The sequence below is a fragment of the Oryzias latipes genome, chromosome 7, assembly GCF_053564925.1.
Source record: "Oryzias latipes strain Hd-rR chromosome 7, Olatipes_Hd-rR_3.1".
NCBI lineage: Eukaryota > Metazoa > Chordata > Actinopteri > Beloniformes > Adrianichthyidae > Oryzias > Oryzias latipes.
The window spans coordinates 12,253,082-12,271,795 of NC_136243.1; the positions used below are offsets into that span (position 1 = coordinate 12,253,082).

The 18,714-nt window shown below is 38.5% G+C and overlaps 1 protein-coding gene and 1 long non-coding RNA gene across 2 annotated transcripts in view; one reads left to right on the plus strand and one right to left on the minus strand.

The window, feature by feature from the left end:
• Window positions 1-738: 738 nt before the first annotated feature.
• Window positions 739-18,714, minus strand: part of c1qtnf12 (C1q and TNF related 12) — a 29,788-nt gene continuing 11,812 nt past the window's right edge. The window contains exons 2-8 of the mRNA XM_004070903.4: window positions 13,997-14,101; window positions 13,805-13,916; window positions 13,528-13,709; window positions 9,332-9,440; window positions 7,102-7,195; window positions 1,861-1,939; window positions 739-1,781 (exon numbers count right to left, since the gene is read on the minus strand). Of these exons, the coding sequence (XP_004070951.1) occupies window positions 1,683-1,781; window positions 1,861-1,939; window positions 7,102-7,195; window positions 9,332-9,440; window positions 13,528-13,709; window positions 13,805-13,916; window positions 13,997-14,101 (780 nt within the window). The 3' untranslated portion in view covers window positions 739-1,682. The remainder of the gene's footprint in view (window positions 1,782-1,860; window positions 1,940-7,101; window positions 7,196-9,331; window positions 9,441-13,527; window positions 13,710-13,804; window positions 13,917-13,996; window positions 14,102-18,714) is intronic.
• Window positions 6,532-9,139, plus strand: LOC144993903 (uncharacterized). Its single transcript, XR_013657199.1, has 3 exons — window positions 6,532-6,588; window positions 6,692-6,743; window positions 9,015-9,139. It is a non-coding gene; the product is annotated as an uncharacterized LOC144993903 (long non-coding RNA).

The following is an 18,714-nucleotide window of genomic DNA, read 5'->3' on the forward strand; positions in this document are numbered from 1 at the left end:
AGACACAGTAGTTCTTGATAGAGCTAGCAAACTACTCTCAACTTTTTTAAGTTTCACCATTTGATGCAAAAAATACCATTACATCAACCACTAAAGGAAGGTGCATATTAAAAAATCGGAGGCATAGTTCTTGCCAATGTTAGCGGTCTATACTTAGGTACTGACTATGATATTAATGTTAAGCATATTTACTAGGATTTCATTAAAATATGTTAGCATTGCTAATTAGCACGACAACCCATTAAAGTGTCAGTATATAAACCAAAATAACTACAGGATTTTAAATTTTGACAAAAAAATCCAGAAGTAGCTAATGGAATAATTGGAGTTGTTGAGATCTTAGTCAAAATAGTTCTGTGTTTTTGGTGGAAAAATGTGTCTTAGTTTTGCATATTTTCTTGGTTGATGGAGGAATATAGTTGTAGTCCCGTCAAACCAGAGGTGAGTATCAAAGAATGGATTAATATTACTGAAATAGAATGTAAATGTTGTTTTTCAACAACCAATTTGTGAGCAAAACCAAAAAAATTAAAGATAAAATAAGCTACTTGAGTAGTAAGTGAAAAAAACAATCTTACCACCTAGGCGCAGTTATAAAATTAGTGTGCTAATTCTGGTATTTCCAAACATCAATTAATTAAATTGAAGAAAAAAGAAGAATCCCTTTTTTACAGGCTTTGACAGATATAATGAATGTACAAACAATACAAGTAATGTGAAAATTTAAAACCAATTAAATAAAGTAAAAGTATTAGCTTTTTTATTTATCACTGTGTTGCAGTAAAACTATTCTTAAAAGTAAATAAAAATAAAAAAAGTTATTTAGGAAATTAATATTAAGTAAACTTATCTTATTACTACCTACCTGTGGTTACAAAACCCTCTACAGCTAGTCCAGTGTACTCATAGAGTCTGTTTACTATTTAAAACAAACAGAGAATCACTAATCAATCTAATGCACATGATTCTATATCTGTGGATGAACTTCATACAGTCTCTGAAAGGACAAAGTCCAGATAGAGTGATAAAATAAATGTAAAAACAACATTTCAACCAGGTATCACACAACAGTGCTGACCACCACATTGCCATGCAGCATGTCAGTTTTTGAGCAGCATGGTGTATTTTTAAATTCAAATACCATTTAAATCAAATAAATGATATTTTCCACAAGTATGTACACAATAGATACTGACAGAAACAACATGTCGATATATATATATATATATATATATATATATATATATATATATATATATATATATATATATATATATATATATATATATATATATATATAATTTAGAACACAACTGTATTATTTTTGTTTTATAGTCTGTCTTTTAACAATAGTAGAGATTGCATATGGTTTAGGTTCTCTGCAGTCATAAAATTTACTGTAAACACATTTTTTTTCTCCTTTTCAGTTTGTAACTGTGGTGAAGCCATTTGTGTCCATGGTAGAAGGGGAAGTGGCAATCTTCTGTGAAAAACAAGTGCAGCCTTCGTGTTCTTCACACTGGCCCTTGACTGTATGACAGGCCAAGTCCATGTCAACATTCTCTTCCTCCTTGGAAACTCTTCAACAGTTTGTGTACTGAATCAATTCATTGTATACAAATACAAAAAAAAAAAAATAAGAGAAATGCTGCAGTTTTAGTGAATATTTTACTTGTGGGAAACTATACACCCAGCAGCATGCCCATGAAATCGGAACCATTCTGAATTGTGACCGAAGCTCCAGCTGCATTATCGACAAAAACAGACGTATACTGGCCAGCCTGCAAAAGAAGGAGCACCATTTAGTTAATAATTCCACTTTTTTTTTCTTCCCCCCATATTGTTTGTCCCTTCACTTACCTGCAGCTCCAGCAACCCTTGCACACTGACTGTGAATATCCTGCTGTTACTCTCTAATCCGACAATCATCTCCAGCGATCTGAATCAACAGAAATAACAGTAACATGTTACAGTTGCATTACTCAACACATCAAAAAACTAAACCAAAGTTTGGAAGACATCAAAGGATTAAACACCATTATATGTCTTTTCTCCTTTGAGTTTCAATGCATGGCAAGGGATCATGTCTTCTTTTAATTATCAGGTGGATTTTTATTTGTCCTTCAACTTATGACTGTGCATAAATGTTTCACGCACAGAGTGTACAGGTAATGTGTTTATAGGACCCCCACACAAACTGATTGTCAAGGAACCAGGACGTATGACCTGAACAGCACTGACGGGTCCCTTGCACACCCCGCAGGATTTGGGGGAGTTAGAAAAAATGAAAAATCCAAACATGGCTGCATCTCTCCTACTTCACCCATACTTACCTGTACAAAAAGATTGCAAAACATTTTAGCAGTACAAATTCACCAAGTGGTATGATCGTAACATTTTGTTAAGGCCACCGTGCCCCTTACAGGTTTGCCCATTTTTCGCCCACAGACAGCCCATATCCACCCGTAAGGGAAGTTATGACTGAGACTTAACTCTTGAGCAAAGTTTCTGCAAACAGATGATTAAAGATGTAAAAAAAACTCCATCTAAACAACACACCCAAATGTTTGTTTGGAAAATCCAATTTTGGAACCTTGTTTTTCTATTAGAATTATTTAAATCTTTCTGAAAAGTTTTATTTTGCTACTGTGGTTTACAACAAAACAGAACAACCTGTGCAACCCTGCTGAGAGAATAAAATTTGCAATTACAGTTTTTCTCAGTCGCTTTAGTACAATTCTCAGATCAGAATTGAAGTTTGCAAATACGTGTGTGCATTTCTCAAAACAATTTGTACAAACAGCAAAACACTATGGATTTCTTGCAAAAGCCTGTAACTTGCTCAAAATCTTTAGTTCATCTCTCAAAACTAAGTCTTTATGTCATTGAACATGTCAGTGCCATCAGAATGTCAAGTCCTTGTGTCATTGTCTACGAACAAGACAGTCAAATTACTTAGTCATGTTGTCAATATAACTGTGTACTTTAGAGGGAGGTTCTGATGTAAACTATGGCTAAAGTTTGGATGACAATTATTGTAAAATATAAGTTACACCTTTTTTGTTTGATTGCAAGAGACTGGACAAGATTCACATTTACAGTTTTATTGTTCATATTGTAATTTGTTGACAGACCATGTCATACCAACATAGAAAAAACCCACTGCAAACAGTAACACAAAGGGAAAAAAAGGACTATATTCTGTACAACACTACAGGCAGTGCAGTAGGAATTGGTGTGGTTTTCCTACACCTCTTGTCGTTCCTGTATGTTAGGCCACAAATTCTCATCCACATCACAGCGAATATCCTCTCTTGCAATGCAGCGAAATATGTTTGTCACATTATGACAACTTGGTCAACCATTTTGCAGTTAATGACTTATACGATGAACTAATGACTAGGCGTTTTGAGGAGTAAGACTATTGCACAGTGAACTATATAACACATTTTGATCAACATGACATAAACAATTGATAATGTAGCAAAGAGCAGAGAATTGTACATAATCATTTGCATGGATGTACCAAAGCAATTGCAACTTCTTCAAAGAAGTGAGAAACTGCTTATATGATGTGCACAAGTGACATCATGATGTGAAGATTGAACAAATAGTTTTGGGAATTTCATTCTGATCTGAGAATTGTACTAAAGCGACTGAGAAAAACTGTAAAATGTCTACCATGAAAACTGGTGGGATATGTCTTTAAGCAGACTATTAACTTTACCTTAAAACAACCTTGTCTGTTTAGACTTTTGTTTGTTGTCTAGGACTGCGAGTTTGAGGTTTTTCTTTCCCTTTCTTTTTTTCTTTTTGCTTGTAACATGAGTATCACTATTTGACTGACAGAAAAACTATAACATCCTTTCTGGATTTGGTTCCAACAACTATCAGGAACTTTTGTTTCCCACCTTTTTGCCCATTTGAGGAAAAGGCCAGGAACTGAAGACATCATGTCCAAACTGTCAATCAATCACTCAATTCACCAATCGAATAATCAACCAACAAATCAATTAATCAACCATTTGCCCAATAAATTACCCATTTAACAAACTAACCAGTTTATTAACCAATCAACCAATCAATCTACTAACCAACCAATCAATCAATCTATTAACCAACCAATCAATCAACAGGTCAATAAATCAATCAACTAACCAGTCGATCATTTGATTAATCAATTGATTGACACACGTACATTTCACAGGGAAGGTGAGATCTCGGACCATCTGTCCCCCACCCCATCCCTGTTAGGGGGTACCAGGCCCTCGGCAGTGGCAACCGTGTCCCTTGGGTGCTGGCTACCTGGGCCCGGCAGCGCTCTCTCCTCACAGAGAGAAGGATCTCTAAGTTGTCTGGCAAGACCAAGAGCCGGGGATCACATCACATCTGAGCCTGGGGGTGTCCGTGTCCCTGTGGTGTGGATTCTGGTCCTTGCCCTCGTGCGCCGGCCTTCTCAAAAATTTAAACTATGGGTGAGCATGGTCGGGCCATGTTTACAACACTCCTTGTGGACCCCCACCACTCTTGGGCGTCCTCCTCCTGGGTAGGGGTGGCCGGCCCCTGCCTCGCTCTCTCCTGGAACAACCATGGGCTGGGTGGATGGCTGCCTGGAGCATGGGGTGGGTCTCCATTGGGGGACCCTGGCTCGTGCCTAGGGTTGGGGTGGGGGGATGCTCAGAACTCTTGAGTGGTGGTGGGGTGCTCGTGTGGGGCTGGGGGTGCTCTCCTGGGGTGAGGTCCTGCGTTGGGCCCTCCCGGCGCGGCGGGGGGCTGCTCTTCTGGTTTGGCTGGAGCTTGCACTCTCTGTCCCCACATGCCTCCCTGCTCTCTGACTTTGGGGGCCCCTGTTCTCTATCTGCTACCGTGCAGGTGTTGGGGGGGTCCTGGCTGCCACTGCGGCAGGGGTCTTGGTGTGGGGATGACTGGGAACTCTCCATCCTTCTTTCTACATTCCATCATCCACCTTAGAAGAACAGAAACTCTCACTCGAGCACAGGTGTTAGCTCAACTTTGCACAAATAGTTTGCGTGACTGAATGAAATGTCTCACAGTGAATGCATAGGTATGCGTGTGTGAACATTAGTTGTACAGTGATCCCTCGCTATAACGCAGTTTACTTTTCACGGTTTCGCTACTTCAGGGATTTGCATCGTGCATTGTGTTCTGCATTCTGATTGGCTAAAAAGTCACTCCGCTTCTTCTCTACCTGTGCGTCAATAACGTTGCAGTTTAATATGTTCACGTACATACAATACCACACACACGTGCAAAGTCTCTTGCAATTTCGAGTTTCTCTAAAACCCATAGAAAAAGAGCGACAACAACTGCCTATCACTGTGTTCTTCCCCCGAACAAACACACCTGCACCGCGGGCTTCAAAAGAAGAAAACACTGCAGAGCGGAGTCAGGATGCAGCGGCTCAGTCTGAAGAGCAGTGAAATACACCTGAGTCACTATTTGTCCCACTGTACTTTGTATTTTTTTCATGATCATTTTTAAATTTTCTCCTGTTTAATCCAATTATTCGGGTCGCGGTGGGCGGGGCTAATCTCCGCAATTTGAAGCCTTCTGTTCACATTGATGATTAAAATTATATTTGACAGTACAGTACAGAAGTAATTTGTTGAAAAAAACGTTTCTAAAGTACTTTGATTTGTGAAACAAATGCTTGAGCCTGTAAAATGGCTTGTTCTTTATTTTCAATGTATAATAGAGTAATTAACTGTATAATAATTGTAAAACAAAATTAAGGTTTCTACTTCACGGATTTTGCCTATCACGGGTTCTTTATGGAACGTAACCCCCGCGAAAAACAAGGTTTACTGTATTGTGTAAATGTTGACGTGAAGATTTTTGGAGCCAACAGGTATGTTTATAACATTTGAGTGTACCGTACATACTGTATGTACATATACATACTGTAATTTTTCCCATCTAGTATGTTTTTTCAAGTCTGTTCCCATAAACTAAATTCTAATTTACCTAAACTCAAACTTCACTAGACTAAAACTCATACTCTGTGAAAAAATATCTTACAATCTTTATAAAGAGGCATATTATTTGCTTGAAAGCTTTCATGAAAAAACCCCCAAATGTTTTGCAGCACTTGGCAAAGGAAAGCCGATTTATTAATGTTTCAGTCCAGCGTTTGGCAGAAACTTCATTTTCACTCGTCTGAGATAGGTTTGGAGCCACCCATTCAGCTCTAAGTAACAAAATAGTCCCATTTCTCCAAGCTTAAAGTTTTTTTTTTCTTACTTTTGTATTTTATGATTCTGTATACACAAAACCAATGGCCACACTACAAGAACTGTGACAGAAATGGCTCGTGCAAGGTGTAAATTATCACATGTCCCTTGTAGATGCATCACATCGCATTGACTTTCCAACTCCAATCAAACTGAACCTCATTTTGCATTCTTGTGTAGGACAGTGAGGCCGGCTTGGGTTGAGTAAACCGTCATAATAGTATCATTTACACACTCCCTATTTTATAACAGTCTGTAGGAGTGTGTTTATGCACAGTCCAGGGGAGGCTGCAGGGAGCAATTCATTTTAGCGTTTTTCTGTGAACCCACGTAACTGGTAAGCAGATGAAACCCTGACGGGAAGATTAGTTCTGCCTGTATTTTTATGTGTACGCCATTATAATGTACTTTACTGTCCTTCTCCCATGTTCCAAAACAAGGAGATTTCACTGCTGTGCCGCCGGACGTAACAAGCTCCCCCGAAGGTCAAAGGTGAGTCTGTAAAGATTACTGAGGCGACAGGGATGAGGGCGCTGTTTTTAAAGGCCTGCAATGCCTCCACACAGGAAATGCCAAACAGCTTCTGCACAAAGTGTTACAGTCGGGCCTTTAACGGCTCGTAAATCTGCTGGAAAGTTGAGGCAGAATTAAACACCAATTAAAAAGGCACAGTCTCACAGAAAAGGCATAAAATCTGAAGGCTAAAATTTGAAAATGCAACAGAAAAGAAAAAAAAACATCGTAACCACGGAAGTTTCCCTTTGTCTCACTAAGAGGATATAAACCAAACGCCAAATGGAGGTACTGGTTACTAGTGCAAGTAATAAAAAAAAATAAAAAAATCTCTTACGTGTATCTGTGGCAGAGTGACTCAATGCAGATCAACACCCGGATATTGTCTCGAGCCTTCAGTTGACTTTTGCTCCTCTTCACCTCGTTATGATCTGGAAGGAGACGAAACGTTTTCAGTGACGTGGATTCAGAGAAACACGCAAGACGTTGGTTGCACTTAATATTGAGTGGTTGGAGAGATGTAAAGCAGGCGCAGTCTTTATTTAGAAAGTTTGGTCTGGTCCGCTTCAATACTGCAGTTAACAAAATCTCCCAAAACTACCTGGAAATCACCACCACAGCTGCATAAAGCCGGAGTGTCAAGATTTATTATCTACATCCATGTGTTTGAGCATTTTAGTCTGTTTCTAACTGTGGCATAAAATAGTTAAATTGTACAAATGAAAAAAATCTCTGCCTTGAAATAGTAGAATCATACAAACAAAATTCTAATTTGTGCCCTCAAGTACACAAAAAAATATTAATTCATGGCCACAAAATTGTTTAATCGTGGGAACCAAATACTAATTTTTGGCTATGATGTAGTTAAATCTTTATAAACAAAATACTAATTTGTGGCCTTATTTGTACAATAGATAAATTGTACAAATAAAGTTCTACATTATGGCCTCAAAATAGATAAATCGTACAACTAAAATACTAATTCGTGGGTGGAAAACAGTTACATTTTAAGAACCAAAAATAATAACTGGTGGCAACGAATTTTACAAACAAAAAAATCAACCGTAATCAGTGGTCTAAAAACAGATAAATCATATGAAAAAATTATAAATTAGTTGACACAACATTGTAAAATCACAGGAACTAATCACTCATTTTTGACAACAAAATAGTTCAATTATACGAATAAAATACTTATTCAGGGCACGAAAGACTTACATCGTGGGAGCCAAATACTAACTTGTGGCCATGAAATAGTTTCACCAATAGTTAAAGTAATTGTTTGTCAAAAAACCCAACTGATTTCAGACAAGCTATAATCCACATACAAGCTTTTTTAACTATTTTGATTAACCCTTTAATACAAGAGCAACATGGAATAACACAAGCTTTTGTCTCTCTTCAACCGTTTGTGCAATTAAAACTTAATGCCAGGGAAGAAAAGCACTTTTACGTTAGTAAAGTGTTGCATTGCGGCACAAAGCTGCTTTTGTCCACTTCAGAATCTGATGGAGTCACTTAAATTGTGTAAACAGTTGTGATTGGTAGTTTAAAGAACGTCAACACTGGAGCTAAATCTCTAGTTTAAAGGGTTGAGTTCAAACATGTCTCACTTCAGCTGATTCGCAATGGTTGCATTTTACCTTGTGATGCAGTCAATGAAAAAATTTTTGTTTTACTTCCATGAGTGTGCATGTTTTAGATGAGCTCACAGGGGAAAACACACTAAAGTCTAACCAATGTGATGTGTATAGATGTTGGAATGGGAGAAATATGTCAATATCTGAACACTAACTCACAGTTGATTGTTTTAAAATAATGTTAAAGTTTAGGGAAGTTTCTTCTTCTATTCTCCCTTCTGAACTTTTAGCAGATTTGTCACACCACTGCCCCCCACAGGTGGAAAAGTGGAACTGAGGTTATTTCCTGATCTGTTTTGTTTTTGAGCTTGTTTTCATTCTTTAAATTAAATCTTTTAGGGTGTACCTCGCCATCGCCTAACAGTAGCCAGATGTGGCAGCCTCCTGACCCCAAAAGGGATTCAGTTGGTTCTGAAGATAGATAGATAGATAGATAGATAGATAGATAGATAGATAGATAGATAGATAGATAGATAGATAGATAGATAGATAGATAGATAGATAGATAGATAGATAGATAGATAGATAGATAGATAGATAGATAGATAGATAGATAGATAGATAGATAGATAGATAGATAGATTGACTATGTTGTATTTTTCCCTTACAGTTCCATTAAAAGTACAAGCATCTCAGAGTGAAACCTGGAGGATTGTGGGTTTGAACTGAGACAAACGAAATCACCCGAAGAGCTGCCTTCTCTCCTTCAGGTGATGTTTGTTACCAAAGCCTTTTGTGTTGATAAGGATGATGATTATGCTTAATGGTTTCAGCAAAACCCACATAAGAGGCTGAGGTTAGCGCGATCACCCACTGTCTCCTTCGAATAAGCCAGCGGGAGTCTGAACATCTGTGGGGGTGGACCGTTGGTGCGAGCGAGCTTTAAGGCTTTGGCGTGTCAAATAAAGGAAAGTTACTGTGACCTACCAATGTGCACGTTAGCAGAGAACTGGTAGATGCCTGTGACAGGAGCTGTGAACCTCCCGGTGGACTGGTCCATCCCAGAGCCTCTGAGGAAGGCTCCTTTAGCGGGCGGCTGCAAAAACAGAACATCTTCTGAATAAACTTTAGCGTGAAAACAATCAGTGCACGAAAAATAAAAACTTGGAATTCATCAAAAGGAATAAAACGTGTCGTTAAATTTTTTTTCCTTCTTTTTAAAGAATCTTAAAACAACTTCCAATGTTCATAAAACTGCTAAACTTGCAAAATATGTTGTAGAAATACAGCACATTAATAAAAAAAATATTTTAATTTGACATATAAATATCACCAAACGTTTAGATCAAATGTATTCAGTGTTGCAGCTATTAAATAGTTATTTCTAAAATTATCTTTGGTTTTCATGCTCAGTTTTTTTATTATTTTTTATTAAAACAAGGTTTTTATTCTGTTGTCTTTTATTCATCTTCTATTTATTAGCATGCAACAGCCTTTTCTTATATAGACTCACTTCAAAGAGGATAAAAGTGAAAAAAAGTAGTGAAAATGAAATGAAAGATAAAAATTGTAACTTAGTATTGGAGGCAGGACTTAGAGGCCAGTTGAAAATAGAATATAAAATTGTCGTGCATGTGGTAAATGTGAAGGCTAATGTTAGTGACACGCCCTTACTTGATGATGATGTTGTGCGGTGCCCTTGTGCCAGACTTATTAGGAAGGTGCGGCCCCTTACAGGCTCATTGCAAGGTCCCCAGTATTTGGTAGTGTGACAAAATGAACAACACGCCTGCATGTCATCTACTTCACTCCTACAAGTGTCCTCTACAACTGTCTCCCTCCCATATGGGCTCACCAAGCGGTCTATGACCTCAATGTTTCGTGTGGGCCACCTACATACAGGTCTGCACTTTTTTCACCCACAGAGGCTTTGTTTAAGGCTTTATTTGAACCTACCTTGATTTTGTAATAAGTTGAAGGATGCAGCAAGGATGAAAGGATGTTCTATCTCTAAGCCTGATTTGAGCCATCTGAAGGCAGCATGAACATGAATGTCATGGCAGTTATTTCTACAGAACTACAACAAACACTCCATGTTTTCGCTGGTTCAGCGTGCATACTTCTCACGTTAAATCTGTAAGCCTCCCGTTTGGATTTATTAAAAGTCTGCAGGCAGACAGAGTCTGTCAGACACAGAAAAAGAGGGATTCTGTTTGCGACTTTACACTATGGAAACTCTCTCCTCATAAAGCATGGAACGTGTTGGCTGCCAAGTTCTATTGAAAATTATTACTGCTCATCCTTAAAGCTATAAATGGTGAAGTTAAAGCTGCTATGTTTCCTTTGATCCAGAAATAGACAACCTCAGATGCATATTCGGTTGCAGTTTGTGACATAAGTGTTTTATTATTAATTTTAAAGGACACTCCTCACTGAATTTCAGCGTACTGATGCAAGATGTTGATAACATATTTTCTGATCAGTGTCATCAGACTAAAGATCTAGCCCAGGGGTCGGCAACCTGAACCTCTCAAAGAGCCATTTGGATCAGTTTCCCACAGAAAGGAAAGCACAGGGAGCCGCAACGCTATGGTTGTTAGAAAAAAATTGTTTTACCGAAATATTGCGATAGTTCATTTGGCAAAAACTTGTATAGATTCAAAATGTTGTCAGGATAATTACTTAATTATTTACTTTAATTATTTGTGAGCGTTATGTTTCCTTTGATCTTTTGTCCATTTTCCACAACCTTGAATGGACTTTTCCGTCTATCAAACACCCAGAGTTAAGATGAGTGATACGCTTTGATGCAGACTCCTGTCTATTTATTTATTTTCTTTAAATCCAGTAAACCCAATAAAGTAAATTCATTTTATGGACGACATCTATTTTTTATTAGGAATCAGCTGTTAGCTTGTTGCGGGTCTGGTATCATAAGTGAGTCTAGGGGGGGAAAAAACGCTTTTTTTGGGGTTCGCGCTGCTCTCTTCCTCCTGTCCGTTCGCACTACCTGACGGTGTTAAAGGCACCGCGAAAATCTGAGAACATGATAGTTATTTTACAAAAACACAGAGGGCCGCAGCACAGGGAGGAAAGAGCCGCATGCGGCTCCGGAGCCACACAGAAATCATAATTAATCCTCCGGCTGACTAGTTTTCAAAGAAAAACAAAAAGGGACCATGTGCACATATTACACCTTCCCACCTCCTGGCCTCAGCTATTGACAACAGTTGTAAACAACCGAGTTGCACTGGTGAGCTTCCTTTGCAGGCTAGCTGGGACCCCCCCCCCCCCCCCCCCCCTCCCTCAATAAAGGGGGAAAGGCTCCGTCCAAACCCCTTCACATCAAGAGGGGACATTTTGGATGGTCGTCTGGTGAGAATATCACCCAGACACCTCCCTGAGGAGTTGTTAAAAGGCAAGAACCAAAAGGTAGACACAGGAAAATGGACTAAAATAGACTAAAGGAAAATGGGCCGGATATGCCTGTATAAGAGTTACTTAACAGGGATTTGATGAACTGACCTGGCTCCCCTCTCAATTTCAAACAGGCTTCAAACTGGAAGTCAAACTGAGCTGTTTGAGTTCAAAAAGCTGTAAAGTTAGAGGGTTACATTGAGAAACTAGCTTTTGCACTTGCGCTCAGCTTTTGTCAAGTAACTGTAAAGTGGAGCTCTGTACTTTTTAGAACCGGGAAAAGACTAAAATCCTCTGAGATTTCAGTTGAAAAACTGAAACCAGCCCGTAAGTCTGATTATTTTCTACTGTAAAATTTGCATGGAAGAGAATGGGGACTGAAATGCTTGTGCATAAACCTCTTCCCAGTAAATCCTCAACTGACCTGGATCTCCCTTTCTTTTTTAAACAGGCTTCAAACAGGAAGTCAAATGGAGCCCGTTTAAGTTCCATAAGCTGTGTTAGAACAAGGCTTCTGCAGTTTGGCTCAGCTTTTGTTAAGTAAGTGTAAAATGTGGCCCTGTACTTTTCAAGACCTGGAAAGATCCAAAGGATTTCCATCCATCCATTTTCTTAACCCGCCTTTCGGGGCCACAGGGCTGCCAGAGCCTAACCTAACTACTGATGGGCAAAGACTGGGTATCCCCTGGACGGGTCCCCAACCTGTTGGCGTGACATGCAGCAATCAGAGGATTTCCGTTTAAAAATTTGGAACCAGCTTGAAGAAGTATGTTATTTTCTGCTATAAATGTACTATCTTGCATTGAAGGCCTTGTAGTGCTTGTGTACCAACCACTCAGCATTAATTTGATGAGCTGACCTGGCTGCACTGTCAATTTCAAACTGGCTTCAATGAGGAAGTCAAACTGATCCCCTTGCATTCTACAAAGCTATAATACTAGACAGTTGTGTTTAAAAACACTTCCTCTGCGATTATGCTCAGCTTTTGTCAATATTTTTTGTGATATTTGTCAAGTGTTTGTTGTAGTTTTGTAGAAATAACTGCCATGACAATATCTATCTATCTATCTATCTATCTATCTATCTATCTATCTATCTATCTATCTATCTATCTATCTATCTATCTATCTATCTATCTATCTATCTATCTATCTATCTATCTATCTATCTATCTATCTATCTATCTATCTATCTATCTATCTATCTATCTATCTATCTATCTATCTATCTATCTATCTATCTATCTATCTATCTATCTATCTATCTATCTATCTATCTATCTAAAGCGCAGCTCTTTACTTTCAGGACCTGGAAAAGACCAGAGGAATTCAGATTAATTTGCTCTGATGGGGTGTGTGGCCTTCTTTAATTGTCCAACAGGGCATAGATCTTCCTCTACAGTCTCTATTTTTGTCCTCTCTACATTTTATTCCAAGTCAGAGACAGAGCGCCTTTTGTACGCTGCCCAGAGAGTGTCGTGTGTGGAATTGAAAAAGGAGCTATTTTTGAATCAAAGAGGCAGTCAGTCCTCAGAGTGGCACCGCACGCTTTGCCAATGCCAGTTACCAGGGTGGGGATGATCCTCTCCTAATTCTCTCACATGCAGCGTAAGCAACAATCATTAAGCTCACACTCTTTCACAGTAAAGGCGAAGAAACAGAGGATGCAACCATGCTGAGACCGATTAGCAAACCCGTTTTTTTTCAGGCAGGGATTGAAGCTGAACAGATTCATAAACACACACACTTGTGTTTAAACAAACTCACCGTCTGATAGTTCTGGAGCTCCACCAGAGTCTTTTTGTCCGCCACCACTGGCCCTTTCAGCTTGCAGTGAAAGGCTTCTTCTATGCGGCGGTGGGAGGTCATCCTCTCCAGGGTGAGCACGGCTGCAGGAAGCTGGCTCGGGCTGGTTTTTCTGTCGATGGCAGCTCGTCTCTCGGTGGCCTCTGACAGAAACAAAGTCCAGCGTCCTTCCACATGAACCGACCTCCCAGAAATTAAAATATAAAAGATGCTTAACAGCCTCTCATAGATCATTTACCTTTGATCATCTCTTTGAACTCCTGGAGAAGAATCTCCTGGGTCACCTCAGCGCCTGGAGATCCAGGGGGTCCCTGTGGGCCAGGAGGACCAGGCGGACCAGGTGGGCCGGGCTAAACAGAAATCATCCAAGACATGTTCAGACCTTTAGAGGGGAACGGTAACATCTCCATGAGGAAAGAAACTGGTTTACCAGGGGTCTTTTGCGCTTGCGACACTTTGTCGGGTAGTTTCCCACAGGCCTTTTGACAAAATCAATCCAAGTGATCAATGGGTCCACCCGGCGGGGGTCCGGAACCTGCAACGCAAAGGACAACGTCTTACTTTTGGGAAAAATCCCCTGGACAGGCCCAACAGGGAAACCTTGATGTCTCTCAGTTTGCAGTCACTCTAGCGGTTATTTTTTCACCCTGTAGAGTCACTCAGATGCCACACTGCTTTATTTTTTCGCCCAAAAGAGCTTGGACAAATGTTAACAAACCCTGTCAAGTGAATTTTTCTTTTCAGCACATGAACATTTCCATAAGCGCCGCAGTGAAAAATGAGTCTGTCAGTCTGTGCAGACCGCAGGCCCTAATTACTGCCGTCTCAAACAACACGACAAACACTCTCACCGTCGTCCAGGGACAGACTTATGAGCTCGTTTTTGCAACACGACTCGTTTGAGACCAAAAAAGATGGAAAAGAAAACATACACCAGCCAGATCTTAATTTCTAATTCCCTGATTTGTCTTGTTTATAATAAATGTCTGCAGTGAAGGCCGAGATCTGTTTGGGAGATAAGGGAGCTGGAAGGAGTCTGGAAGCGGCTCTTTTTGAGCAGTTTTACAACTGATATGTTTTCATTTTGGGACAACAGGAATGAATTCCAATTAAAATGAACCAGCTGGGATCTAACTGTTCCCAAATGACTTCAGCGGAGATATGAGAAGGAGATTTAAAAAATAAAAAAAAGATGAAGCATGGAGGTGAGCTGTCTGAAATGGAATTTGTTTAGGTTTGGCAGTGGGACATGAATCACTTATCTGCAGAACCAACATGCCTCATTCTGCTCTGCTTCTTTCTTTTTCCACCGGAACAATCTACCTTTTTTTTTTTTTTTTTTAAATGTCTGGAATAGAACTGTCCATCTTTGAAAAAATACACTCAGTGAAGGGGAACTGGAAAAACAGTGTTCACATCCTGTTTTTTGATTAAAATGATTGACTTTCATACATAAGAAAAGTCTTGTTGCTTTGCAATATCAAAATCCAGCAGAGATCACCTTTATCAGTATTACATTTTTCAAATCAATGCAAATATTGGTAACGATAGCATGAAAGCTTTAACTTACAACTACACACTATCGATTGTTTAGTTGTTTTTTTTTTTTCTATGTGTTGAGAGAAAGCTCAAAAAGTCACCCCTTCATAGTTAGGAAAAAATACAAAATGTAAAACACAAAACAAAATATGCACATTTTCTGCACATTAATTCAGCAAAATGAAGTTTCCCAATATTTGCCAGACTAAGTTCAGCAAAAAAAAAGTGTTAATTTGCAGAAATAAGGATACTAGGTGAGTGCTGTGGCAAAACAAAAAAAATTCAAACAAATCTGTGTGGTAGGAGCCATTTTTAATTGCAGTGACACTAGATTAGGCCACAAACTTGTTATAAAAGCATTAGTTGAACTTCCCTATATCACAAAACACAGAAAATGTACATCTCACATTTTTTCTCCAAAAATTCAAATGTTACTTTTATGATGTTTTGTTAAAGTGTAAGAACTAACCCAAATGAGGTTTGAGACACCTGCAACAAATGAACTTGCTTGGACATAAATTTAAAATGTATAAAAAAGTTTTTAAAAAAAAAGATGGGTTTTTATGAGTAGATTTTTTGCTAAATTATTGTCAGGAACTAGTGGTGTAGGACCCAAAATGCAGGAGACCAGGCTCGGTGGCAGAAACTTAGGCTATGTCCAAATTCCCACACTACTCCCTAACTACTAAAAAACTATAGAGTGCGGCACTAAGTAGTGCCCTGGATTTTAAAAGCAATTCGGACACCATGTTCACTACTTTTTTTTAAACGGCAAATATGACGTCACCAATTTAACAAAGTTAAAATCTACTTGATGAGTGTTTTGCAATCAGCATTTATGAATCCACTGCTCTGAAGATGAAAAGGTTGATATTTTATTTAAAAAATACATTTTCTTTGCAAAAATTGTTCTGACGCAATGCATTGTTGTCTATATTCACCAATCTAGTGAGCATCTATGCACTCTGGATTTTAGCAGAGACTTCTGGGAAATTTCTTGGGCACTCGATTTTGGAATTGTAGATTTGGACAGCACTTCAAAATGGCGAACGCACTATATAGTGAACTATGTAGTGAGTAGTGATGTAGACATTTGATGAATAAACTTTAACAAGACAAATCCCATGGAGAGGCAAAAAAGTGACACAACAGACAGATGACCTGACAAAGATGAACTAAAAACCAGACACTTAAATAGGCTGAGGGCAATTAACTGAAATGACGACAGTTGTGGATCATGATGAAACTGGTGACCGACAGGGCAACTCGGAATGTGATCAAAAACCACATATCACCCAAACAAAACCACAGAACCCTTACAGATACAGCTGTTTTATTATAGATTTATTCTATCTATAGTTTTTGAGAATTATTTGCTGTTTCTTAAAACTATTAATCCTTTTACAGTGGATGCAGTTTATTTATTTTTTAACAAACAGGGTAGTGAAAGTTTGTTTGCTTAGTCTACTTTGCAGAGAACAGATTTATGAACAAACTTGGCATGAAGCTTCATTTGTCACAAAGCTGCATCCTAAATCATGATATCGGGTTGTTTTTCAGACAAACATTTTGAACTAAGTTTACACCTGACTATTCTACTTTTAATTAAATAAAACACAAAAATCTCAGAAGCAATTGAGATTAGTCAAACAAAAGCATCACATGTGAAATTCACTCAAAAAGAAAATATACTGTATTAAAAAATCAACTAAATTAACCAAAAATCTTTTAGCATGTCTTGGGAAAGTCTGTGATAATGTTTAATTGTTCATAAGTTGACACAGAAATGCATAATTTTAACTCAACACTGAAACATTTCATTCTAAAAGCTTGAATTCTTGGGTAATAATTGGTGTTAAAAACCATTGTAGTACTAGCACTGTCTATATTTTCAAAATTCCTTGTGAAAATAGTTTCCATAGCTGATTATGTCATGTGTTCAGAAATTCAAGAAAGTTGAAGTTTGCCCACACATGTCATTTATAATTACAAATCCCGTCAGTGCATGGTGTGAAGATAAAAGGAGCGTATCATTTCCAAAATATCCGTCATACTCTGCACGTCCTCTTCTTTAGCAGACACCATTGTAATTAAACTATTAAACTGTTCCCCCCAGGGATTTTCTGTGCCCATGGAAGAAAAGCTATAACCACAGTAATTATTACCTTCATTTCTGAGCTGAAGGATAACAGCCAATCTCTTTTTAAGTAATTGAATCATCAGCTTAAGGAATGTCCTCGCTGAGACAAAATTTGCCAAAAAAGGATTGATTTGCAGGTGAAAGTGTGGCTCCATCAAGACTTTGAGGACTTTATTCAGTGCAGCTGCAAGACGCATGGTAGTGTAGTATTATTGTGTCATACGTGTTGGATTTTCTGACATATCCTGATCACAAGCAAGTTCCAAACATGGATAACCCTTGTGCTATCTTAGATGACCCCACCCTTGCATTGATGTGTTCTCCCTACCATGACAAAGGTGGATAAAGGTGGAAAGATTTCATGTAATCCATGGACACCAGTGAGGATCACAAATCATTGAAGAAAAAAGGTTCAGAGCACTGTCTAGTGGGTTTAGATGACCCAACTCCCAATGGTAAAGTGCCTAGGATAGCACAAGGGTTACACGTATAAGTGCCCCAGAATTGCCTTGTCTGTCAGCGATTGGGAGCACACGCCTTTCCATCACCAAGAGAATGTGTTGACGAAGCTGTGTAAATATGAAAGATGCTAAGTCCTCTAGACAGTAGTAATCCAAGCTGATGGGACTCAAAGGGTTGCGTGGTTTCCTCAGATGAAAAGATTAATATATATAGACTCATTCGTCCTGGATTGTTCCATAGCAGAAAAAGGTTTAATAAAGGTCATCTGGACAGTTTTTTAAGTTGAAGATGTTTCACCTCTTCAGCCTCTTGAATAAGTGGTTTCAATCTAAAAAACTATGTCTGCCTGACCTTTTTTTTTTTTTTTTAAAAACTCAACTGTTTTTCTGGTTGATATATTGACTAAAGTAGGATCTGTTAATACACTTTAGACATAATCCAGGGCTGTTCAAAGCCCATGGCCCGCATCCAAATTTCCACCGACCTGCTCTTTTCATAAAATTTGCAACATGTCCAGCATTATCTAAAAACTATGTGCACAATTTCTTGATTGTGGTTAGCGAAATTTCATTTAAAGCTGTTGTAAACCTGTGGCAACACTGCTCTGTGACCCCCTGTGACCCTTTTCAGCTCATTTCTAAAATGTTGACAGTAAATAAAAAGGAGAAGTTGACTGCTTCCAGGACAAGTAAAAACTTGCTTTTTTTTATTGTAATATGGACCAACTTTGTCTGCATAATACCGTATTTTCCGGACTATAAGTCGCCCTTTTTTTCATAGTTTGGCAAGTGGTGCGACTTATACTCCACTGCGACTTATATTAGAAATAAATTGAAATAAATACATTGTTAACCCTCCTGTTATGTTCATTTGTGAAGAACAGAGATGATGTTCCTGGGTCAATTTGATGTATGAGGTATGTTAAGTGTTAAGAGTATGTTAAGTGACTCAGAGAATCAGCAAATTTTTTTTTACAGTAAGATCTTGAAGGCTAACAACATACTATT